Source organism: Diceros bicornis, chromosome 13 (assembly GCF_020826845.1).
Source record: "Diceros bicornis minor isolate mBicDic1 chromosome 13, mDicBic1.mat.cur, whole genome shotgun sequence".
NCBI lineage: Eukaryota > Metazoa > Chordata > Mammalia > Perissodactyla > Rhinocerotidae > Diceros > Diceros bicornis.
In genome coordinates, this window is record NC_080752.1 from 17,076,790 (window position 1) to 17,101,777 (window position 24,988).

A 24,988-nucleotide genomic window follows, 5' to 3' on the forward strand; every position below is an offset into this window, starting at 1 on the left:
TCTCCTTCCTCCTCAAACCCCCAAAACCTTCTTCCCCATCCTTCCTTCCGGCTGATGCCTTGCTTCCCGTTTGGTTAGAAAATAGAAATAATGAAGATAGAGCCTCCCTCAGCTCCCACTCCACGTCTACCCAGCCACCTGCATCTGTGTCCTCCTTCCCCATCTTCCCACCTGTTATTGGGATAAAGTGTCTGTGGCTCTGTCTCAAGGAGAAACCCTCCACTTATGCACCAGAAAACGTCCCTTCTCCGCTACCTGAGAAGTTCTCCCCCGTCTGCGTTGCCGGCTCCTCTCTCCACTGTATCATCCCCACAGCCCGTAGGCCTGCTCTCGTAGCTTCCACCTAGGGAAAACCCTTCTTGGCCTCACACTCCCTCTGGCCACAACCCATTTTCCTGCTCCCTTCACAGGAAAATTCCTTAAAAGAACTGTCTGCACCCGCTGGCTGTCTTCAGTCCCTCTTCCTGCATTCTCTCGAGAACCCTCTTCGATGAGGCCATTCTGGTAATCTCTGTGGTGCTAACTCTGATCACTGGACCCCATCATCAGATCTGCTAAATCAATTTTCTGTCCTTCCCTTACTTGACCTCCTGGACACACTCCCTTGGTGATCTCTGAGTTGGAGGCTTTGAATATCATCGGGATGCTGACAGCTCCCAGCCCAGCGTCTCCCTAAACTCGGATCACACGTCCCTCTGCTGAGGTGGCGTCTTGGTCATTTGGTGAACGGCTCAAACGGGGGCACCCAGAACCCCAGAGTGTCCCTGCTCAGCATCTTCTCCCCCAACTTCCCCAGACCAGTAAACGACAACCCCGTCCTTCCAGGCGTCTAGACTGAAACTCCACTCTTCTCTCTCTCTCATAACCCACGTCTAAATATTGGCAAATGCAACAGGCTCTACCTTCACGATACATCCGAGACCGGCCACTCTCACTGCCTGCCCCACTGCGCCTGGGTCCAGCCACCACCAGTGGCTCAGTCTCCTGGCTGGTTTCTCTGTTTCTACCCTCGACCCATGGCGACCATCTATTTTCTAAACGGCAGTCAGAGCAATCCTTTAAAAATGTAAATCAGATCATTTCACTCCTTTGATCAAAACCTGTCCTGAGCTTCCCACCTTCCAGGAGAAAAGCTCGAGTCCCCAGAATGGTTTATTTTCTTCTATTGAATCTGTGCCCCTGCCCTGCGGCTGCCACGCTGGCCTCCTGGTCCCCTCTGGACGGCTCCCTCCTGGCTCTCAGCATGTGCTTCGGCTGGTCCCTCTACGTGGGCTGCTCCTCCCCGACCCCATGTCCACATGGCCCATTCCCCCAGCTGCTTTCTCCAAGTGTCCCCGTCTCAGACCATCCTGTTTAAAAGCACAGCTCTCCCATCCGCTCCCCTACCATTCCATCTTACCCCCTCCTCTTCTCATTTTCCTCGACAGTGCTCATGTCTCACACACTGCATATGTCCCTCGACTAGGGGAGGGCTGCACGGGGCAGGGATTTAAGGGGGCAGAGATTCACCTAGCTTGTTCACTGCTGGAACCCAGCACCTAAGACACTACTCCCCACTTAATGGGTGTTTGGTAATTAATTAGATCGTTCATTAAATACACGTCAGGCTCTGGCCTGGTGCTGAGGATGCGAAAGTGACTCAGACGAGGGAGACACCAAGGTGACAGGGTCCCTGCCTATGCCGAGTTTGCGGTCCCATGGGGAAGACACACTTTACCTGACAGTTAGCTTTGCAGGTGGCCATTTACATTTGTCACTTTCTGATGCAGCCCTTACTGTCCTCGGCAGGAAATGGACCCAAGCGGAGAGTACAGCCCCACCCCCCCCCTTTACCCCTCTCACCCACCCCTCCTGGGACTGCCCCAGCTGGCTGGGCCGAGAGCCCTGGGCTCCACCATGCAGCCCGCCGTGGACTTAGCCCTCTCCTCCCGAGCCCCCAGGGCGTCCTGGACTTTGGGAAGCACCTGGACAGGTGTCCCAGGTCTACTTGGACTCACAGCTGTGTGATGACAAAGTGCTCCCCCTCTAGCTTCAATTTCCCCATCTTTTAGACAGGGATGACGGTTCCAGCTCGGCATGCCCCACGGGGCCGGGGCAAATGAGACAGCGAGCGTGAAAAGGCTTGGTAAATGGCAAGGCTGTGGACCAAGGATGAGGGGTTCTAAGTGGCATTAGGAGATGAGCATGTTTATGTCACAGTTACAAACATAGAGCTGTAGCCCACGGACCAAGAGTCCCCCCGAATTCAACTCGGGGTCTGTAATTAGATTTTGTTTTTTCTACGCAGAGGAAGGCATTATATACACATGTGTAACCATTTTATTGAAGTGGGATCATAACCTACTTTTTAAAGTTGTTGATTTTGGATATCTTTCCATTAGCTATATATAAACATTGATTTCATTCTTTTTAACAGCTATAATATTCCACTGTATGAATAGACTAAACTTTGTCCCTCTGTTCATGGATAATTACATTACTGAACCAGTAGAAGAATTCAGTGAGAGCAGGTGAAAGCATAGGACAGCCTGGCAGATCAAAGTGAGAGTTTTATTACGGATGCCAGTACTGCTGAAAGGGGAAGAGAGTGAATCCCATGTGGCCATCGGAGCCCATAATCACACTGCCAGAGAGGGCACTCGGCAGTGCACGCTGAGACCCCCGTGGCTCCTGGCAGTGGGACCAGACGAAAACTTCCCTCCCTGCTGCACAGGGTCTGGGCTTTTAGCCCCTAGAGAGTCCCTGCTGAGTCGGGGCTGTTTTAGGAGCCAGGCGCACCCATACAGCAGAGTTTCTCATTGATGAGTGTGCTCCTGCCCTTGACCCCTCCCCCATCCCAGGCCGCCAGCCCAGCTCAGCTCTCGTCCTTGGCTGATGGCTGCACATCCCTACGGGCCTTGATAATGTCAGGTTCTCCACACACTTCAGCTGCTCTCCATTTTTCACAATGATCAGTTTTGTTCCAATAGTGCCTCTTTGTCCACTTATCTTCCTTGGGATGAATTCCTAGAAACAAGCATGCTGGGTCAGAATGTAAGCACATTTTGACAGTTTGGTACCAGCTGGAGATATTAAAGGAGTGAAACAGAGAGCCAAAGGTAGACGCAAAGCCCCAAGGGGATTTAGTGGCTGAGAAGATGTCATTTCCAATCAGGAGAGAAAAGGTGGGTTGTGAATAAATGGTAAAGGAGCAGTGGGAGAGCCGTCTGGAAAAAATAACCTCACTCCTTGTACAAATGCAAATTCTAGCTGAAGCCAAGATTTAAATGTTAAAAAAAGGAGAATTTTTATATGATCTTGATAAGAGGGAGGCCTTTCTAAGCACAGCACAAAACCCAGAAGTCATTAAATAAAAGACTGATAAATTTGACTCCATGGACATTAAAATTTATTGTGGAATAAAATACCATAAAGTCAAAAGTCCCAGGGGCCAGCCCACTGGTGCAAGCGGTTAAGTGTGCGCGCTCCGCTGCGGCAGCCCAGGGTTCGCTGGTTCGGATCCCGGGTGCGCACCGTCGCACCGCTTGGCAAACCATGCTGTGGCGGCGTCCCATATAAAGTGGAGGAAGATGGGCATGGATGTTAGCCCAGGGCCAGTCTCCTTCAGCAAAAAGAGGAGGATTGGCAGATGTTAGCTCATGGCCTATCTTCCTCACACACACACAAAAAAAGTCCCAACATACTGGGAAAATAGGTCTACAACATACGGCAGACAATAGGCTAATTTTGATAATATATATAAAAAAGAGATTACAAATCATTAAACAAAAGACGAACAGCCAACTAAAAAAAATAGGCAAAGGACCTGGAGATATAGTTCAAAGATAAACAAATGTAGACAATTTTCAACATATGACAGATCAAAACGTTTGACAACTCTGTGTTGGCCTGGGTGTGGCTCTGAGTGGTGGTTGCTAGTGGTATTCACAAACATTCTTGTTTTCCTCCTTTTGGGCACTGGTGTTATTGCACGTTCTCACCCCGGAACTTAGGTGTAAGCGTGTCTTACTTTGGAGAAAGAAATGTGCGTGCAGGGTGTGTGGGTCACCTCTGGGTGGGAGCTGCACGGATTCACCACTTCTGCTCTCCTTCCTCCTCGGGGTCCAGCAGCGTTGCCGACGAGGGTTGATTCTTCAGTCTGGTCTGGGGTGGGGCAGCAACACGGTGGAGCAAAGCCTGCGGTGGGCATGTGGTGCGAGAGAGAAACAAGTCTGTCATTTTAGTCCTACCTTAAGATTCTAGAGTTGTGCGTGACTGAAGCAGAACCCCCCCATTCTGACTGATTCCGCAGCACTGCTGGTGGGACGGTATCGATATAAAACGTCCATGTGCCTTTTATGTAGCAATTCCACTTCTAGCAATTTATGAAACAGACACGCTCACACACGTGCAGAGAGGCATGGATGAGGATAGACAGGCATTGCAGCTTTGTTTGTAACAGGATAAAACAGAAAACAACCTACACACCCATCACTGGAGGTTGGACAGAACATAGAATGGAACGATCTGCAGCCAGAGAAATAACGGAGCAGATGTAGGTGCACCGATGGTCTTAACCCCAAGATTAGGGTTGGAGTAAGACGTTAGGTGCCCCCCTCCACCCACCAATATAAATAAAAAAATAAATCATAAAATACACATTAAAAAATCAATTTAAAAATATTTTTATAAAAATAGAATATCTCTGGGGGCCAGCCGGGTGGCACAAGCGGTTAGTGCGTGCGCTCCACTGTGGTGGCTGGGGGTTCGCTGGTTCGGATCCCGGGCGCGCACCCACGCACCGCTTGTTAAGCCATGCTGTGGCGGCGTCCCATATAAAGTAGAGGAAGATGGGCACAGATGTTAGCCCAGGGCCAGTCTTCCTCAGCAAAAAGAGGAAGATTGGCATTGGATGTTAGCTCAGGGCTGGTCCTCCTCACAAAAAAAAAAAAAAAAGAGTATCTCTGGAAAGATACCCAGTAAAGGGGTATGTTAGTTTCGTAGGGCTGCTGTAACGAATTACCAACCACAAATTTGGTGGCTTAAAACAACAGAAATTCATTCTCTCGCTGTTCTGGAAGCCGGAAGTCTGAAATCAAGGCATGAGCGGGCCTTGGGAGGCCCTGAAGCCTCTGGGGAGGCCCCTTCCTGGCCTCGTCTTGCCTGGTGGCTCCTGGCTGTCCTTAGTTCATGGCAGCATCACTCCAATCTGTGCCTTCCTCTTCACATGGCCCTCTGGCTTGCGTCCCTCTGTGTCTTAAATCTCCCTCTCCTCTCTCTTGTGACATCAGTCATCCTAAGCCCAGGATGACCTCATCACGAGATCCTTAGCTTAATCACAGCTCCGGAGACCTTCTTTCCAAATAAGAGGACAGTCACAGGTACCAGGGGTGAGGGTTGGGCATATCTCCTGGGGGGGACACTATTTGACCCACTACCATGGGTAACGGTGGTTGCCCCTGGGAACAGGGAGTCAGGAGTGGGAGGGAGGTGAACTTTTCACTGTATATTCTTTTTTTTTTTTTTTTGTGAGGAAGGTCAGCCCTGAGCTAACATCCGTGCCAATCCTCCTCTTTTTGCTGAGGAAGACTGCCCCTGGGCTAACACCCGTGCCCATCTTCCTCCACTTTATATGGGACGCTGCCACAGCATGGCCTGACAATCGGTGCATCGGTGTGCACCCAGGATCTGAACCCGGGCTGCTAGCAGCGGAGCATGCACACTTAACCACTATGCCACGGGGCCGGCCCCCGCTGTATAGTCTTTTGAACTACTCCTATTTAAAAAAATGTTTCCTATAAAAAATTTCTTTATTGAACATACACACAAAAGGATGACTCTCTCCCAAAAAAGAATGTGGGTATTCAAGATGTTGATGTTGTTAAATTGCTTTAATTTATACTCACGCCAACAGTGGCTGCACACTCCAGTGTCTGAGGTTGGAGAAGACAGCGAGGATAAATCGTGAGTTCTGTCTGTTGTTCAGGCTGTGAGTGGAAGTCAAGGGGGAGAAGGCCATTTCGAGAGGGGGCATTTTTTTTCTCTTTATCTTTCTTTCTCTCCACTTTTATTGAGATATAATTGACATACAGCACTGTATAAGTTTAAGGTGTACACCATAATGACTTGACTTACATATAATGTGAAATGATTACCACAATAAGTTTAGTTAACATCCATCATCTCATATAAATATTTAAAAAAAGAGAAAAAAATGTTTTTTTCCTTGTGACGAGAACTACTAGGAACTCTTAAGAACTTTCCTGTGTATCATACAGCAGTGTTGACTAGAGTCACCACGTTGTACATTACATCCCTAGTACTTACTGATCTTAGAACTGGATGTTTATACCTTTTGACCCCCTTCCTCCAATTCCTCCACCCCCATCCCCTGCCTCTGGTGACCACAAATCTGATCTCTTTTTCTATGAGTTTGGTTTTTTTTCCCCTTAGATTCCACAAATAAGAGAGATCATGCGGTATTTGTCCTTCTCTGACGTTTCACTTAGCATAATGTCCTCAAGGTCCATCTATGTTATTGCAAATGGCAGGATTTCTTTCTTTTTTATGGCTGAGTAGTATTCCATTATATATATATACACCACACCTTCTTTATCCATTCGTCTGTCATTGGACACTTGGGTTGCTTCCCTGTCTTGGCTATTGTGAATAATGCTGCAATGAATATGGGGGTGCAGATATCTCTTTGACATAGTGTCTTCATTTCCTTTAGAGATATTCCAAGAAGTGGAATTGCTCAATCGTATGGTAGTTCTATTTTCAATTTTTTGAGGGAGAACATTTTTAGAGTGAAGAAGACTTGAGAATGCTTATGGGGCAAAGGGAAAGAAGAACAAGAGATGAGGAGTTTGGAGACAGCAGCAGGGGAGGAGACAGTGGAGGCAGGAGACCTGTGAGGAGGCCAGACTGGGGCAGGGGAGGGTCAGCGCTGGAGAGGAAGATGGTTCCCTCTGTCCTGAAAGGGGAAGGAAGGAAGGAGGAGGGAAGGAGGGGTGTTGGCCCAGAAAGCACCCGAGTGGAGGGAAGGACCCAGAGGGGGCTTCTGTCTTACCCAGACCCGGCACCCCTGGGGGCAGCAGGCTGGTTATCAGCTGGCGAAGGAATGGATCTGAGAAGAGGAAGATGACACAGCTGCTTGAGGCAACTTGTGTGTGCGTGTGTGTGTGTGTGTGTGTGTGTGTGTGTAATTAGCAAGGCACAAAAGCCCTGCCAAGCAGCGGGAGGACTAGCTGGGGCTGCCCCTTAAAGAGTGCAGTGGAGGATATGAGATGAGAAGTGACTGTCCCTCTGGTTCCATCTGTCGCAGAGCCCAAAGTGCCTGCGGGGCTTCCTTGTTCCCCCACTTCCATCCAAACACACCTACTGCACGCTCAACAGTGTCCCCCTTCCTCGGCCCAGGGACATCGTGTCCCTCTGTGCACGTGCTTGCTCATCCTCTGGGTACACTTCAAGAACCCCTGGTAGGTGGGAAGCCCGGGGCCCCAAAGAGGAGCATCAGGTGAGCTTGCTCCCCTCTCCCAAGGGCTATTCTCACTGTAGGGGGAGGCCTTGAGAGGAAGCTGCCAGAGCACAATTCAGATACATTCCCTTTACTGGCGACAAGAAGGAGAGCTTCCGCTGCCTGTGGAGAGCCACGAGCTACCATTTAGCAAACAACTAATGAGCTCCCACTTTGTGCCAGGAATGGCGGGATATTCCTCGGAAGAACAAAGTGGACAAGGCCCTGGCCTCGTGGAGGTCACGGTCACCCCATTGATTGCGTAGTTTTAGTTCAATCGACCCCGTCGGAGTGAGGTGTTTGCAAACGTAGTGGAAAGGGCACCGACCTTGTTGTCCAGAGACCCGGGTTCAGAGTCAGTGGTTTCATTCAGAGCCCACTGCTCGTCTGTCTGCAAAGTGGGATCGGAAGGCCTCGGTTGTCTCTTCCTAGGGCAGCGCTTCTGGGAGGAGCACCTGGAGTTACTCCACACAGGACGCCTGCGGCTGCTCTTTCCCTGGGGGCGCGGCGCATCCTTCTCCCTGGCTCACAGCAGGTGTTGACTGGATGCTTGTCCAGTTGCGTTCTTGAACATGGTGTGTAAAAGGAATCTGCAAATGGAATCGCTTGGAACACTGAGCTGGTGCCTGCAATGGAATTCCTGAATGTACGTATACGACAGCTTTGCGGAATAAAATACGGGAATCTTTGTAGAATAAATCCCTGGAAAGTAAAAGCATGCGGTGTCTTCCAGGAAAGGCTAGTTGGTGAGGTCGGTGTGCCGAGTGCATAAGGGGCAGAGGCCGGAGAGGTCGGGGCTGAGTTTACAAGGATGCCTCGCGGCCGCCGGCGGGAAGAACTCGGGGGTGCAGAAGGGGGTTAGCGAGGAGTCCGCAGTCACCAGCCGCGGCGAGGAAGAGGGCCCGGATGGGGTGGTTTAACCCGGTTCGGGGCGGAGGCGAGAGGGGTGGCTGGCCAGTGACAAGGCAGACCCCAGAAACACTGACGAGGTGGGCTCAACCGAGCTCGGAGTCTGGCACCACACGCGAGGCTCGGGGTGAGGGGCGGAGAGAAGGCGCTTCCGGAGCGCGGGGCCGCCTTGCAGCCCAATTAGGATTTGGGATTGTTTTATCCTCCCTCTGAGCGAGGCCGAAACCTGATCCTTCAGTCCGGGGGGGCCCCGTTAATGTTTCATCAGGTAGGATCGTCCGATGGGGCTCGGGTGGCGTGATCTCCACGGCCCGGGCGTCGTGCCCCCACATCCCAAAAGGTTTCCCCCGGGGCGTGGAGACGCGCGCGGCTGCAGGGGGCGCAGCGCCGCTCAGCCGGGGTCCGACCCAGGAGGACGGAGCCAGGCAGTGAGACCGCCCGGGGCCAGGACGCGTGGCCGCAGAGGGCAGCCCCCGGCCCGGAGCCCCGCGACCCTTCGCGTGCGAGTCCCTGCCGCGTCCCGAGCTCCCGCGAACGCACGGTGCCCCCGACCGCAGGGCACAAGGCGTGGACTGCGCGCCAACCCCGGGTTGCCCCGCCAGGACGCACACCTCTCTTCCCCCGGCAATGGGCACGGGCGTCTCCGGGCAGTGGTGGCCGCCGCCGCTGCTGCTGCTGCTCCTGGGCCCCGCGGGCGCCCGCGCGCAGGAGGACGACGACGGCGACTACGAGGAGCTGGTGCTTGCCTTCCGGTCCGAGGAGGACGGCCCGGCCGAAGCGGCCCAGCCTGTGGCCACCGCCACCTTCCACCGCTGCGCCAAGGTGCGGGCGCCGGGGCAGGAGGCGGGGGCGAACACGCCGCGGGGACCCGTGCGGTTGCCGTCTCTTCTCCAGCCTCAGTTTCCCCCGTCTAAGGGAGAGGCAAGAGAGAAGGTCTCCGAGGGCCCTCTGCTCGCCCGGCGACGGGCTTGGCGCGGATCTTGGGGACTGCAGGCGCGGGTGGAGGGGGTCGAGGGGTCGGGGACCGCGGCTCTGAGGGGGTGCGCTGGGGCGCGCGGCCGCGCTGTGCCGCGGGGAGGTGCGCGTGGGTGGGAGACCCGGGGGCGCGAGACAGCGCGAGCACAGCGCTCCCAGGACCGCCTGCGGATTTCAGAAGTCTGCACCACCGTGGCTCCCGCGGATAAAGGCGGTGATGCCTGGAAAGCTCTTGGAACAGCACCGGGAACGGAGGGGACACGCTTGCTATTATTATGCGTCCTGACGTGGTACGGGGAATCTGGGCGGTGGAGGGTGTGTGGAGGGAAGAGTGTGTGGGGGTGGGGATGGGAGTCTTGGAGAGACGGCACTGTCGAGACAGGGGTGGAGTGGGGGAGACGGCAAAAGATAGGGGTGGGGGGCAATTTCTTCAAATATGAGCAGAACTCATATTCTAGTACTGCAACTTTTTCAGCTGAAAAAAAAAACGAAAGGGGAAGAGGCTGAGTTATTCTCGAGGCCCGCTGGGGCACTTGGGGCTCGGGCCGACGAGGGTCGCTGGTGCTCCTCTGGCTGGCGCGCCTGGTCCCCGGACCCGGAGGCTGAGCCCCAGGCCACAGCCCGGCGCGGGTGGGCCGAGCGAGTTTCCCGGAGATCGAGGCCGGTTCCCGGCCCCGGGGCTGCGCGAGCTCCTGCCCAGGGCCGGGGATCGTGGTTCCCTCCGCTGACAAACTTCCCGGGGCTCTGCCGAGGGCCGCCTGGCCGGGCTTGGGGTCCGAGCGGGGGCTGAATCCTGGCTCAGGTCCTCGCTCTGCCGCGTGGGGGCGTTAACCGGCCGGAGAGGGAGGGACCGCCGGTCCTCAGCCCGCCGCCCACGGGGGCAGTGACGATTACTCTGTCAAAGCGCCCTCTTCCTGGTTCCCGAGCCTTTCACCTTCCAGAGGGATGTGGCTGGGTTGTGGCAAGGATAAGAAAGGACATTTCAAGTCACCACTGCCCCAAAATAACTGTTGTAGAAGTCGTGAGTACCCCCTCCTGAGAGGCGAGGAATGGGAGGAGGGACCATCGCCTGAGCCAGCGCTTCACTGTATTTCTCAGCTGGTGAAGTTTGGAACAGGAACCTCCAGAAGTTCATGTAGTCGTTCATTCAACGGATATTTTGTGGGAATTGAATTTAGAATGAAAATATTTTCAGCAGGCAGAGAAGGATTTTAGACCAATCCTTTAATTTTACTCATGAGAAACTGAGGCCCAGAGAGAGGGGTTCGCTCCCTTGGTGCATTAGAAGGAGGCTTCCCGGAGAACTCTCCTTCCACTGCACAGAGTGCCCTCTCAATTTGTTAGATTTTCATTTAGCGTAGGGCATTTTAGATGGGCCTTTGAAGCCTAAATAGGAGTTTAACAAATGAAGGTGGCAGGGGAATTTTATTCTAGAGAAGGGAGTAGCATGAACAAAAGCACAGAGCTGGGACGACTAGAGGTAGAGAATAGGGAGCACATGTCCACAGTCGCTTATCCGCCTTCTGAAATGTAAAATGTTCCAAAAACCAAAAGGTTTTTTGTAGTTTAGTTGGTGGTAACCTGACCTGAACTGACATGAGGTTATTTATAATTTACTCCACCTTTGTGAATATTCATATTCGTATATTCAGCTGCATAGATTACAGGATGCTGCTCCAAACTTCTCTAAGCACTCTGATTGCCCATTACTACCTTTCTAAAATCCAAGTAAATGATGAATCATGAAAGCCATTTGGCCCTAAAACTTTGGATAAAGGTTGTGGACTGTCTTCTACTGTGGCTGGAGTCCGAGGTGCACGTGTAGAGACGACGCTGCCGAGGTAGAGGCTGCAGGGACCAAGGAGGGGCATGGATTTTGGACTCTATCTGCCAGGCCGTGGGGAGGCAGCGAGGGTTCTGGAGCAGGCGTCTCTGTTTGAGAGCAGTAGGAGAGAGAAGCGCTACGAGCAAACAGTCTGCTCCTATAGACGGCGGCCTTGAGTCTCCTCTCCCGTTTGAGAAGGCTGCCCTTGCTCACTCCACTATCCCTTCAGTCGGCATTTGCCGAGCCCAAACCTGGGTGCTTTTCATGGCCGCCTCTCTCAGCCCTCCCAGCAGGCCTGTGCCGTCGGTGTTACGGTCCCCACAATACAGAGGAGATATATTCTGAGGCTCAGAGAGGTTGGGTGACTTGCCCGTGGCCACACAGCCAGTAACTATTAGAGTTGGGATTTGGGTCCATGTTTTTTGGACTGCCTCCAGAAGGGTCATGGAGGCACTAGAATAGGGAGGAAGTGATTTATTCTGATTAGGGCCCGGGGGAGGGAGGTGTAACTAGGAAGGCCTCCAGGAGGGGGTGGCATTTGGGCAGGGCCTCTAGGGGTGGACAGGCCTGGGCCGGGCCCACAGAGAGCTAGTGCAGGGGCAGAGGAGCGCCTGTTGTGGAGTGTAGCCCGCGGGCCCCGTTTCTTCCTGACTGCCACATTCGAAAGTGATGTATGGACTATGTAATACCAATAATTGGCCTATATGTGGGGCTTTCGTTCGTCTTTTAGTCCTAATTTGGTAACTTCTCTGTATAGTTTCTATGCTCTGTCGTGTTTCTTTTGCTGTAGTTCTGATTTGTGAGTAGAGATGAGTGAAGTTCATGTGAATTACTGTTATTATTTTTGAATATCATCACGTCGCTCCTCCTCGCGCGGGGCCAGGATGCCTGGAGGCTGCCGGGCACCTACGTGGTGGTGCTGAAGGGCGAGACTCACTGCTCGCAGCCGGAGTGCACCGCCCGCCGCCTGCAGGCCCGGGCCGCCAGCCGGGGCTACCTCACCAAGATCCTGCACACCTTTCACGACCTCTTCCCTGGCTTCCTGGTGAAGATGAGCGGCGACCTGCTGGACCTGGTGAGCCACCTTGCTGGGCATGGCACTTGCTGAAAGGACTGGGCCCTCGCAGACATACCGGGGACTGTCCTTAGTGTGCCCATGGGTGAAAATCGGGTGACAGCAAACGTTTATGGAGCACTTACTGAGTACCAAGCGTAGTGACTCCTGGCTTTATGTACAGAATGCCCTTTAAGCCTAGCCATACCCCAATGGTATGTTCATCTTCATTTGAAAGATGAAGAGACCGAGGTTCAGAAGGGACCGCAGAGCTAGCTAGGCGCAGAGCTGGGATTAAACCTTGTGGTCTGCCTGTTAGCTGTCTTTGTGCTGATGCACCTGCTGCCTGTGGGAACCCTACAGGGACAAGGCCCTGAGACATTAGTGGAGCCTGAGGCATTTTACAACGCATGACTCAAGGATCCAAAATTCCTTTGAAGTTGACGCTATTCAGTGTAAAGATCCTCCTGTAGGACAGGGAGTCTCCTCTCCCTCCAGCTTGGCCCCCATGTCACCCCTTTGGCAGAGGGGCAGAGAGGGGCCTGGGTCGCTGAGGACTTCCAGCCTTCCCTCTCCTGTCCCTGGTCCTCGTGCCTCAGATGCAAATCTTTTTTTTTTTTTTTTTGTGAGGAAGATCAGCCCTGAGCTAACATCTGTGCTAATCCTCCTCTTTTTGCTGAGGAACATCTATTGCCAATCCTCCTCCTTTTATTCCCCGCCCCCCCAAAGCCCCAGTAGATAGTTGTATGTCATAGCTGCACATCCTTCTAGTTGCTGCATGTGGGACTCGGCCTCAGCATGGCCGGAGAAGCGGTGCGTCAGTGTGCGCCCGGGATCCGAACCCGGGCCGCCAGTAGCGGAGCGCATGCACTTAACTGCCAAGCCACGGGGCTGGCCCCAGATGCAAATCTTAAACGCTTTCCTTGGTTTGGCCTCTGCTTGCTTCGCCCAACCCACCTCCGTCCGTGTTCTCCTAACTGGATGAGGACACACGGCTCCCGTTGTCACGCTGACCCTCCACTGGGCCAGCTGCTGCACGGCTCCCTGCAGACACCGAGGCCCGGAGTGGGACAGGGTCTCGCCCGAGGTCACACGACATGCGGGTGGCAGAGCCAGCGTATGGACCCAGGCCTCCTCGCTCCACCGCACCACTGCCGCCTGGTGAAATTCAGTCCTCCACACAGGGCACACACAGTCGCTTTGTGCCACGTCCTGTGGGGCGGTGACATGGATGGGACAGGGTCCCTGCTCTCAGGGTCCCTTAGTCTATTGGGGGTGACAGGCAAGTAAATGCCTTCAACCAGCCTTCTCAACACACAGTAAGCACCTACTGTGTGCTGCAGATCCGAGGATGAGCCAGCCCCAGCCCTCGCCCTTGAGCTCATAGTTCCAAAGGAGAGCCTGAGAGGTGACGTGCTGAGCACAGTGGGGCAGGAACGAACATGATAGTGAACGGTTATCATGATTTGCGCCTGGAGTCTGGGTCCAGCCTGCCCAGGGCCTTGGCACTGCCTGGCTCCCCAGATGACACGTCAGATTCAGGACCCTTCCTAAAAGGAACCCTCTGTGCCGTGCGGCGTTGGGCTTGGCTGCTGAGGTGTTGGAGCGCCGTGCTCCCCAGCCTGGCGGAGGAGTGAGGCAACCCCGGCACCAGGAGGGAACCTGCTAGACAAGGGGGCGGGTGCTGGGTGTGACTGGAGTCAGGTTTGATCAGGTGGGGCAAGGGCTGTGGTTGTGTTTGCTGTCGGCCAAATGGCGTTTCAAGCAGAGGCCCCTGGCTTCTCTGGCCTCTCTGGCCTCTGCAGGCCCTGAGGTTGCCCCACGTGGAGTACATCGAGGAGGACTCCTTCGTCTTCGCCCAGAGCGTCCCGTGGAACCTGGAGCGGATCACACCTGTGCGGCACCAGGAGGATGAGCGCCGTGCCCCCAGTAAGGCCCCAGCTGCCCCTGCCCCCTCCACTCAAGCTGAGTCCACCTGGTGCCCTCTCCTCCCTGCCGGCCGTGCTCACCGCTCAGGGGCCTCAGAGCTCTGCGGACTCCGCTGACCCCTTTTCTGTCCCATTCCTCCTACAGTCCCCTTCCTGTTGCTCCAAGTAGAATGCAGGAGTCTCTCCCTAAATGTCCTCTTCCACGTTCTTTTTTTTTTTTTTTTCTGGTGAGGAAGATCAGCCCTGAGCTAACATCCGTGCTAATCCTCCTCTTTTTGCTGAGGAAGACCGGCTCTGAGCTAACATCTATTGCCAATCCTCCTCCTTCCCCCCCCCCCAAAGCCCCAGTAGATAGTTGTAGGTCATAGTTGCACATCCTCCTAGTTGCTGTACGTGGGACACAGCCTCAGCATGGCTGGAGAAGCGGTGCGTCGGTGCGTGCCCGGGATCTGAACCCGGGCCGCCAGCAGCGGAGCACGCGCACTTAACCGCTAAGCCACAGGGCCGGCCCTCTTCCACGTCCTAAAAGTCTGGAATCACTGTGTCAGTGGGCCACGCTCCCTCCCGAGGCTCAGGGGGAGAATCCGTCCTTGTTCCTTCCAGCTTCTGGTGACCACAGGGTCCCTTGGCTGTGTCTGCATCCCTCCCATCTCTGCCTCCCTCTTCACGTGGCCTTCTCTCTGTGTGTGTCTCTCCTCTTCTGTCTCTTATGAGGACACTTGTCACTGGATTTATGGCCCCCCTGGATAATCCAGGGTGATCTCATCTGGAGATCCTTAACTTAATCACATCTGCAAAGACTTTTTTCCCAAAGAAGGTCACAGTCACAGGTCCTGGAGGTTAGAATGTGGACACACCTTCTGGGGTCCACTGCACTCTCCCAGGCCAGAAGCAGACATTGCGCCCTCTCCTCCCCCACTGGGATGCCCATGGATTGCCTTCCTCCTCCCGTGCTCCCAGTGGTCGTGGGCAGTGGCTGGAATGGAAAGCAGGAGTGTGGAGCCCGTCTGGAGTCGCAGAAGGGCCCGGCTGGACGAGGAGCTGTTGGCCTGGGGTGGGGCAGAGCTCAGCAGGTAGTGGCGAGTGGGCTTGCCAGGCCAGGAGCAGGCCTTTCCTTCACGAGGAGGCCACGTGGCACAGGGCGGACAGCCACAGGCTCTGGGGCTGACTGCCACACTCAAACCCAGAGTTAAGCACTCAAGCTATGTGACCTCGGATAAGTCACTGACTCTCTCTGAACCTTGGTTCCTCTGCAGAAGGGAGGTGATGATAGTTCCTCCCTCGGGGGCTGTTTGAGGGTCACGTGTTCTCTGGCATGGCAGGCTTTCACCTGCGTCTGGGGTATATTGAGAGTGCCGGCATGTCGGCCTTCTCCTTTCTCTTCCTGCATTCCACAAGTTCTCGAGCAGCCGCTGTGCTCCAGGCACGCTGCTAGGTGCTGGGGATACCAAGATGGATAAGATTGACTTGGCTCTCCTCCCACAGAGCATCTAGTTGTGGAGAAGTTGATCTGTTACTTAAACAGCCACTTGACACTAATCAGTTCCCGCGGGGGTAGGAGCTGTGAGGAGGTCCAGGCAGCGGCGGGCATGTGTCAGAGCAGACCCACTGACTGCTGAGGGGTCTGGAAAGTCTTCCTGGAAGAAGTGACTTTCAAGCCAAGACCTGCAGCGAGGATCTTAGCCACACAAAGGGGAGGGTGTCCACGCAGAGGGATGAACCCGGACAGAAGCCCTGGGGCAGGAGGGAATGTGGCTGATGAGGAAGGGACAAGAAGGCCGTGGCCAGGAGCCACAGGTTGGCGAGACTGGCAGGGCCTGGGCCTTGCTGCAGTCTGAGCTTCTCAGGCACATCAGGGCCTGCCTGGTGAGAAGGAGCGAGCTCCTCGCTCTAGAGGTATGCAAGCAGGACTGGGCTTCCACCTGCCAGAGGCCACAGAGCTTCCTGCACCAGGCCAGAGGCTGGATGAGGCCATTCCAAGGTCCTCTTGCCCCTGAGAGTGATAGCTCCTCTTGAGGCCACTTTCCCCCTCTGTGACATAGGACAACCATAGTCCCCACCTCACATTGGGGCTGTGAGGATAGAGCGATGGCTTCCAGGAAGGGCCCAACAGGCACTGTGTCCCGTCCAAGCTGGGCCCCTGCCCTTCCTGGCTTCTCACTGGAAGCCCCAGGATCCCGCAGGTGCCTCTGGCTCGTGCTTTGCTCAAGCTGCGGAGGGCGTGGTGGGGGCTGTGGGTGGCTCCGTGCCGGGAGCCTCTCATCTGGCAGCATCTCACCAGGAACTGCCCCTCTGCCAGGACCACCTGCCCGTCGGCCCTGCTCAGAGCCCCCGTCCCTGTGCCGCGGGTCAGCAGGCTGGGGCGAGCTGGAAGGAACAGCTCTTCTCCAGTCTGTGAGGAGGGCGACAGCTGCCTCCCGGAGCCCGGAACCTCCCCTGGGGCCACACCCCAGGCCCTTGCCAAGCTCAGCTCGCGGGTGACCTCACACTGGTCACTTCAGCTTGCAGCAGCCCAGTGACAGCTCCTGGAGAAGACGGTGGTCCTGGGCATGAGTGGGCTGAGGAAGGACCCTCGCCTGGGTTGACGCAACAGCCCCCTCAGCCTTCTCCTCACCCGCCGCGAGCAGCACGGGCTGAAGCTTGCCCAGCACGCTCTCCGGGATGTGCGTCCTGTGGAGGTTAACATCTACGGGCAGAGACAGCCCTTTTATTCCCCCGGGCTGTCTGTGATGCACCATCTCTCCCGCCAGCCTGGGAGCTCTGAGGGCAGACACCGGGCTGCCTGAGCATCTGTGTCCCCAGCAGCCAGCCCGGCCACGGCTTACGGTCCTGCACCATCTGGCCGCTGCCCACCATCTCGCCGGCCTCATCCCGTGTCTGCCTCCTTGACCTTCCACAGCCCAGCTCAGTATCTCGTGGTTCCTCTAGGGTGGCCAGCGCCCTCTGGCCTCCAGATGTCCTCAGGTCTGAGCTCAGAGCCCTCTTTGCCCCACCTCTCCCCAGCGTGGCACCTGGCACCTGATAGGTGCCCAGTGATGAATGAAAACTACCAGCACGCTCGGGGAGGGAGCTGAGGTGCCGCAAGCAGCCCGAGTCGTCCTGCGTCCTGGGAGGGGCTGCAGACCGCTGGGCGGACACTCAGCTGGATGCAGAAGTAAGCAGAATGCTCACGGGTCCTGACCAGCGGAGGTTCCTGCCGAGACTGGAGGCCATGGGGCCGGGTGGGCAGTGTGCGCACAAGCCACGGGCTGGGGCTGATAGCGGAGGCCAAGCCCAGCTCTGGCTCTTCGCCTAAGAAGTGACATGGTGTGGAGAGAAGACGCTGCACAGGGGGCTGACCTGGCCTGACCTCAGAGCTGCCACTGAACTGCTCTGTAGTGGGCTGAATGGTGGCCCCCAAAGACATGTCCACTCAGAACCTGCACATGTGACCTTATTTGGTAAAAAGATCTTTGCAGATGTAATTAAGGATCCTGAGATGAGATCATCCTAGATTACCCAGTGGGTTCTAACCCCAATGACAAGTGTCCTTATAAGAGAAAGGCAGGAGGAGATCTGAGGCACATGGAGGGGAAGGCGAGGTGAAGATGAGGCAGAGATGGGAGTGATGCAGTCACAAGTCAGGGAAGCTGGAAGCCACCAGAAGAAGCTGGAGGAGGCAAGGAAGGATCCTTCCCTCGAGCACTGGGGGGAGTGTGGTCCTGCCGGCACCTTGATTTAGGACTTCAGGCCTCCGGAACTGTGAGAATCAGTTTCTGCTGTTTTAAGCTGCTGAGTTGGTGGTGGTTAGTTAGGGCGGCCCCAGGAAAGTGATACACGCTCAGGCCTCCGCCTCCTCCTCCTCCTCCTCTGTCCTGAGGTGAGAATATGGACGTTTCTGAGGTTTTCTGCAGCAGCCACAGGGGTGCTGCTCAGAGAGGAGTGACTGACAGCCCCCAGGGCCCGCTTCTCCTGGCTTTCTCCGGGGCTGTAACTCATGTCGGTTGGAAACAGCCACTGTGAGCTGTCCTGACACGTGGTAGAGAAGGCGTGGACTGGGAGCCAGGAGCCCAGACTCGGGCGCCCTCTCCCCGCCTCAGTGTCCCCTCTGTGAAAGCAGCTGGCCCGCTCAGAGGGCCAGACAGCCCTGCTATGCTCCTTTTAGATAAGTTGTTATTCTTCAGATCCTGTTGTGTCTCCCTTTCAGGCTCAGGGAGCTGTGAAAAGTTAGAAATAGGGGCTTGGCTGATTTCATACTGTTGGATTCCCAAGGGGAAGGGGAGGGAAATCCCAACTCACCAGGTCTCGGGATGACGCGGGCCCACAGACACAGAAGACCGAACTTGATGCAAACGCAAGAGGTTTATTGAACGGAGCTCCGGGTCGACTCGTGTCTCTCGCAGGAGACAGAGGGGTCGACCCCGAGCCTTAGGGGGCAAGTTCTTTTATAGGATTTGGGAGCATAAAGCGGGAAAAGGTTGGCGCGGTTTTACATGATTGGTTAATTCAAAACATTCAGACAGTTACATTTTATGGCGCAAATTGCTACGGCGCAAAACAGCTATCAAGGTGCACACACATGTCCCCATCTGGCCCCCCTCCACCCCGACCCTCCCAAACTTATCCCTCTGTAGCACTCCCTTGTTCTCAATTTTCTCTGAACAGTTTAGGGTAAGTCTTCCACAAACAGAGTCAGTTAAAATCGATAAACTCTATTCATAAAAAACTCGCCCCAACTGCCCCTTAAGGTGTTAACATATTAAATTTTTAACATAATTTACATCCTTCAATACCATTATTACTATTATTGTTTGAATGTTCATATTGTTTCATATTAATATTCGTATTATGGAGCCAGACTGCTTGGTTCTCTTCTGGGTTCCACCATTGCCAGTGGGGTGACCTCGGACAGTTCCTTACCCTCTCTGTGCCCCACTGTCCTGTCTGTAAGATAAGGATATAAAGTTACGTCCTTCGAGAGGATTTTTTGAAGGTTAAATGAGTTAATATATTTAAGGTGCTTGGAGCAGCGCCTGGTTCGAGGCAGACAGTTTATATGTGTTAATGATGATGTTACCCCCATTTGTTCTCTCCTCTCCACAAGCTGCGCCCTGGAAGGATGGAGCCGGTCTGGTGGAGGTGTGTCTCCTAGACACCAGCATCCACAGCGGCCACCGGGAAATCGAGGGCAGGGTCACAGTCACCGACTTTGAGAACGTGCCCGAGGAGGACGGGACACGCTTCCACAGACAGGTGAGCACATCCCTCAGGCAGGGGGGCTGCCCCATCGCTCACCCCCAACCTGGGGGTGGGGTGGTGACCGCCACCCCCCAGGCTGTCCTGCTGTCCTGGCCTCCCCAGCCATCACTGTCCCTTCTCTGCCATCAGTTGTGAGGTAGGGACGCCCCTCCAGCCCCTTGCAGTTATGTTACTGGGTGGTGGTCTCTCACACGGGCCTTGTGTTGGTCGAGCAGGCGAACAAGTGTGACAGCCACGGCACCCACCTGGCGGGCGTGGTCAGCGGCCGGGACGCTGGCGTGGCCAAGGGCGCCAGCCTGCGCAGCCTGCGCGTGCTCAACTGCCAGGGGAAGGGCACGGTGAGCAGCACCCTCGCAGGTGAGTGACGGCTCCAGGTGCCGGGCTCTATGTCGGGCCTGCGTGGGAGGCGGCTTCAGCCCAGAGAGAGGCGGAGGCAGCCTCTGTCCCAGAGCCACCGAGTCCCAGAGTGCCAGAGGGGCAGGGCTCCCAGAGGACATCAGTGTAGGTGGAGAAACCGAGGCCCACACCGGGGCAGGGGCTCAGCCAGGTGGGTCGTGCGGCTTTGCCCCTGGGTCACTGGTCTTTCTACAGTGTCACACTGCTCCTCTTTTCACATACTCTAAACTAGTATGTCTTCCGTCACGTTATTTTAGATTCTGATGGGCCCTTGCAGAGAATGATAAGCAAACTTTCTCCACCTTCTGCTTGCTCACCTCTAACCCTAGGGGACCCCCTCTCTTCCGTGACTGATTGGGCCCTGAAGGTCACTCCGGCCAGGTGGACTTGGTGGAGGAACTGGCAGAGACTTTTCCAGACTCTTGCAGGTTTCTCCATCCAGTCTACCGGGTGGGCCTCTGGCGAGGTCCAGCAGAGAGCCAGGACCTTGGAGGCCGTGGACAGAGGAGAGGGCGGGAGCTCTCCCTCACTGAGTCCCTCCTGTGGCCAGACCTCGAGTGAAGGACTTTGTACACCACACCCTGAGGCCGGCATTGTGATAGCTGTGAAACAGTTGATGAAACCAGCCCAGAGAGGGGAAGTGACTTGCTCAGGGTCACACAGCTAGAGCTGGTGACCTCACTGGGAAAGGTGCTGGTGCTAAGCTTGACGTCCACCGCAAGCCCCCAGGCCCGGGGGTCCGACGCGAGCTCCTGGGCCACAGAGGCAGCCGCGGGCCTGACTGAAGGGCTGAGAAGGCCAGGTGCCCGCCTTGTGCTGGGGAGCTCTGCCCTGATTCTTTCCTGTTCAGAGCACGGGTTCTGATCAGTTTTAAAGGCGAGAATCAATCCCCCCGCCCCATCAGGCGACCCCTGTCCCACCTCCTTATTGACCGACCTCCGCTCAGCAGGCCAGCTCCCAAAGGTCAGAGTGCGGAGGAGGGGAGGCCTGCGCGTGCCCCGAGAGGCCTTCCCCAGGCCGGGCGCCCTGGCCTCGGGGTGGCTTCCTGGGAAGCACAGGTGCCGCTTTGAGGCCCTCGTCATTGCGTCGAAAGCACTAGCACGTAACCTGGTGCTCAACAAACAGGAGCTGTTGCTTTCATCCTCACGGCCAGTGACCTCTGTGAGCAGATGATGAGGTAAAGCGTGTCAAGTGTGGGCACGGAAATATGTATACAGCAGGTGCTTAATAAATGGCCGCTGTAATTGTGGTTGTCATTCTTCACTTCCACTCCCAGGTGTCTCCTAGGAGGAGTGTGGCTGTGGGACCCCAACTCCCACCTCTGCCATCCACAGCCCAGGGGATGTCCCAGAGGCCCAGATCCAGAAGGTTCTGAGAGGTCAGCCAGCCATACCCCCATCTGACAGCGCAGAGCAGGAGCTGGAGCCTGGGAGGAGAAGCCCGTGAGGGACAGAGCCAGTGTCAGAATCCAGGCCTCCACCCGGCCGAGTTCACGGCTGCACACTCGGCTCTGAGACGAGGAGCAGAATCAGCCTCAGTCAGAGGAAGGACACCCTCAGGGGTGCAGGCTTATCGAGCCCCCAGCACCAGGGCGGGGAATCTTTAATCCTTGTGACAACCCCGGACCAGTTGTCTCGTTTCACAGAGAGGTGGGGGTCACCCAGCTGTGCATGGGCACTCAGGACTCGGGGTTCACGTGGGGCCGAAGCTCTGAGTCAGGCAGGTGGGCCTCTGTGCAAAGAGGATTGTGAGGGTCAGAGAACGGGCACAGGAGGCCCTTCTTGTTCCTCTGAGGACCTTTCTTATCCTCTCAGTATTCTGGAAAGGAATAATAATAGTGCTATTGTGAGGAGCCTATACGTGTAAGTTCCTATATTTGGGCACTTAGCAAGATCCTGGCATATGACCGTGCTCGCGAGCGGCCGGTTGTATCAGTGCTGCTGTTGTTAACACACTTCCCATGTGTGTTAGTCAGGGTTCTCCAGAGAAACAGAACCAAGGAGAGGTGTGTGTGTGTGTGTATGTACGTGTATATACACATACATAGTGAGAGATTTATTTTAAGGCATTGGCCCACATGATTGTGGGGGCTGCTGAAATCTGCAGGGCAGGCTGACAGGCTAGAAACTCTGGCAGGAGTTGATGTGACAGTCTTGGGTCTGAAGGCTGTCTGGACACAGAATTCCTTCCTCCTCAGTCTTTTCTCTTAAGGCCTTCAACTGATTGGATGAGGCCCACCCCCATTATGGAGGGTGATCTGCTTTACTTAAAGTCTCCCGACTTAAATGTTTATCACATCTATAAAATACCTTCACAGCAACAGTTAGGCTGTGTGTGGCCAAACATCCAGGCACTGTAGCCTAGCCAAATTGACACATAAAATTAACCCTCACGCCATGCCTCAAGAGAGGGGCCGGGGGAAGGGGAGCATGACTCCCCAGGGGTGACCTAGGCTTTATCCTCTCAGGTCTGGAGTTTATTCGGAAAAGCCAGCTGGCCCAGCCTGCGGGGCGGTTGGTGGTGCTGCTGCCCTTGGCGGGTGGGTACAGCCGGGCCCTCAACGCGGCCTGCCAGCGCCTGGCGAGGACCGGAGCGGTGCTGGTGGCCGCTGCTGGCAACTTCCGGGACGATGCCTGCCTCTACTCCCCAGCCTCGGCTCCCAAGGTGGGTGCTGATGCCGCCGCCCCCAGAATGGAGGGGAAGGCAGGCTGGTGGGGCCCCTGTGAGCCCTGTGTGGTGTGTGCGGTCCTGGAGGCTGAAGGGCCCGGCTTTGGAGGGAGTTGTCAGAGACCCTGGGGCAGGGGAGGGGCTGGAACCCCCACCGTCCTCAACTCTCCCCTCCCCCCATGCCCTGGCCATTGTCCCTCTGAAAGTCTCCTGAATCCCCCCGCCCCTTCTCCCCCATCCACGTGACCTCAGTCCTCAGTGCTGCTGTTCCCTGGGTTGACCTCTCTCCCCTGTCCCTCTACTCCTTCTCCCAGGACCCCCGGTAAGGCCCAGGGGCTTGGCCTGCAACTCACACCTGCCCACATCCCTCTCCTGCCCAGTACCCTCGGGGCCTCCCCACTGTCCAGCCCCGCCCTCCATAAGCCCCCTGATCAGGTCCTGCATGACTGGCCCCAGCTCGACACCTGAGTGAGGCTGATGAGATTTGGAGGCGCTGAGGGCCCAGAGTGGCTCACTGCGTGCCCGGCCGTTGGTGCGTCCCAGGCAGTGGGGCTGTGAACCTTGAGACTAAACCTGTGCCCTGGAGGGACTGACAGCCTGGTGGAGCCGTGCCTGTCCATTCTTCAAACCAACATGCGGGGCACCCACTGGGGGTTGGGCAGTCTGGGCACTGGGAGTACCAGGGGAAGGAATCCCACCCTGCTTCAAGGGCTTCCCAGGCTGGGGGTGTGTTGGGGGCAGGGAGGGCACAGATGTGAGCCCCGCGGTGATAACCTTCCCTGGCTGCCAAATGTAAAGCTGTGTGAAGCAGACAGAACCCAGCGTGTCCTCCCCCCCTGGGCTGCTCTCTTCTCCACAGCACTGACAACCACCCGATGCTCTGAATAGTCCACCGTTTCTTTCTTTATTGTCTGTCTCCCTACTAGAATGGTGCCTGGCGTATGTATGGTAGGGACAGAGGGCAGTACCAGGGCCAGGTGGGTGGCCTGGTGGAGTCAGATTTCCCTCAGGAGGGGGTATTTGAATGGGACTCAAACAGGTAGATAGGAGTTAGCCGGCTCAGCTGGCAAGGTCTCAGTCTGTCCCTATGGACCCTCCTCTATCTGCCACCCACCCCCTCAACTCTCCAGGTCATCACGGTTGGGGCCACCAATGCCCAGGACCAGCCAGCGACCCTGGGGGTCCTGGGGACCAACTTTGGCCGCTGCGTGGACCTCTTTGCCCCAGGGGATGACATCATTGGTGCCTCCAGTGACTGCAGCACCTGCTTCACATCCCAGAGCGGGACGTCGCAGGCCGCTGCCCACGTGGCTGGTGAGTCGTCGCCCCGTTGCCTCAGCCAGCGTGATTCTCACAGCCCCTTTGGCGGCAGGGTCTGCACCAGGACCCCATGTGCCAGGCTCTCTGCTGAGCATGGGGGACCAAAGACAAGTCAGAATGATGGTGCCCTCCAGGACCCTCAGTCTGATGGGGAGGTGGGTGCACACACAGAAGGAACACAGAGTAGGCAGGGCTGTGTCGAAGGGAACCCAGAGGAGGCACTTGGCCAGCCTGCAGCCTGGAGGAGGGACATTTGATGTGGGGTTTGGTGGAGGAATGGGAGTTTACCTGGCAACTACAACAGCAACTACCAAGGCCCAGAGGTGTGAGAGCAGGATGTAAGATGGTCTTACTGTTTGGCTCTCGCTTGGCCTGGGATCGCAGGTGGTTTAACTTCTGGAACAATAGCGTGGTGTGTCCGTGCATGTGCACCTGTGTGTGGGTGTGTGTGCGTGTGGACCAGGAGAGGAGTCCCAGGTCGGGAGGAGGGCCAGGCCACCACCATCTCTCACTGCCCGCCCCACCGCCAGGCATCGTGGCCATGATGCTGACCACCGAGCCGGAGCTCACCCTGGCTGAGCTGAGGCAGAGGCTGATCCACTTCTCTGCCAAAGGCGTCATCAACGAGGCCTGGTTCCCTGAGGAACAGCGCGTGCTCACCCCCAACCTGGTGGCCACACTGCCCCCCAGCACCCGAGGAGCAGGTCAGCAAGATGGCAGGGTGGGCAGAGTCCAGCCTGGGTGGGGGAGGTTCCTGGAGGTCTGCATGGCCTTGGCAGTCGGCCCCTCCCTTGTCAGTGGAAGGAGGATTCTACCTCCACCTTCTCGAGACGGGGAGAGCAGGGTCTGAAAGGGCTCTGCGAGGCTTTTAGAACATGTTCAAATGGAAAAAATGGATCGCGTTCTTTTAACCCCCCTCCCACACCACGAGCAAAGACGCGAGTCCTCTGTGAGCAGAGCCCCGACGGGAGCTCCCCTCCCCCAGCCCCCTCACCCCGGGGCCTTGTTGCAGGTGGGCAGCTGCTCTGCAGGACCGTGTGGTCGGGGGCCCACGCGCAGGGCCAGGGCCGCGGCCCGCTGCGCCGCCGCCGAGGAGCTGCTGGGCTGCTCCAGCTTCTCCGGGAGCGGGCGCCGCCGGGGCGAGCGCATCGAGGTGACCTGCGCTCCCGCCGGCTGCG

General features: G+C 56.1%; 1 protein-coding gene across 1 annotated transcript in view; it reads left to right on the forward strand.

The window, feature by feature from the left end:
- The first annotated feature begins 8,977 nt into the window (after positions 1 to 8,977).
- PCSK9 (proprotein convertase subtilisin/kexin type 9) overlaps positions 8,978 to 24,988 on the forward strand; it is a 21,945-nt gene continuing 5,934 nt past the window's right edge. The window contains 11 exon segments of the mRNA XM_058552516.1: positions 8,978 to 9,229; positions 12,091 to 12,282; positions 14,067 to 14,181; positions 16,489 to 16,496; positions 19,287 to 19,421; positions 19,643 to 19,784; positions 22,291 to 22,487; positions 23,621 to 23,804; positions 24,341 to 24,514; positions 24,823 to 24,853; positions 24,855 to 24,963. Coding sequence (XP_058408499.1) covers positions 9,035 to 9,229; positions 12,091 to 12,282; positions 14,067 to 14,181; positions 16,489 to 16,496; positions 19,287 to 19,421; positions 19,643 to 19,784; positions 22,291 to 22,487; positions 23,621 to 23,804; positions 24,341 to 24,514; positions 24,823 to 24,853; positions 24,855 to 24,963 — 1,482 coding nt within the window. The 5' untranslated portion in view covers positions 8,978 to 9,034.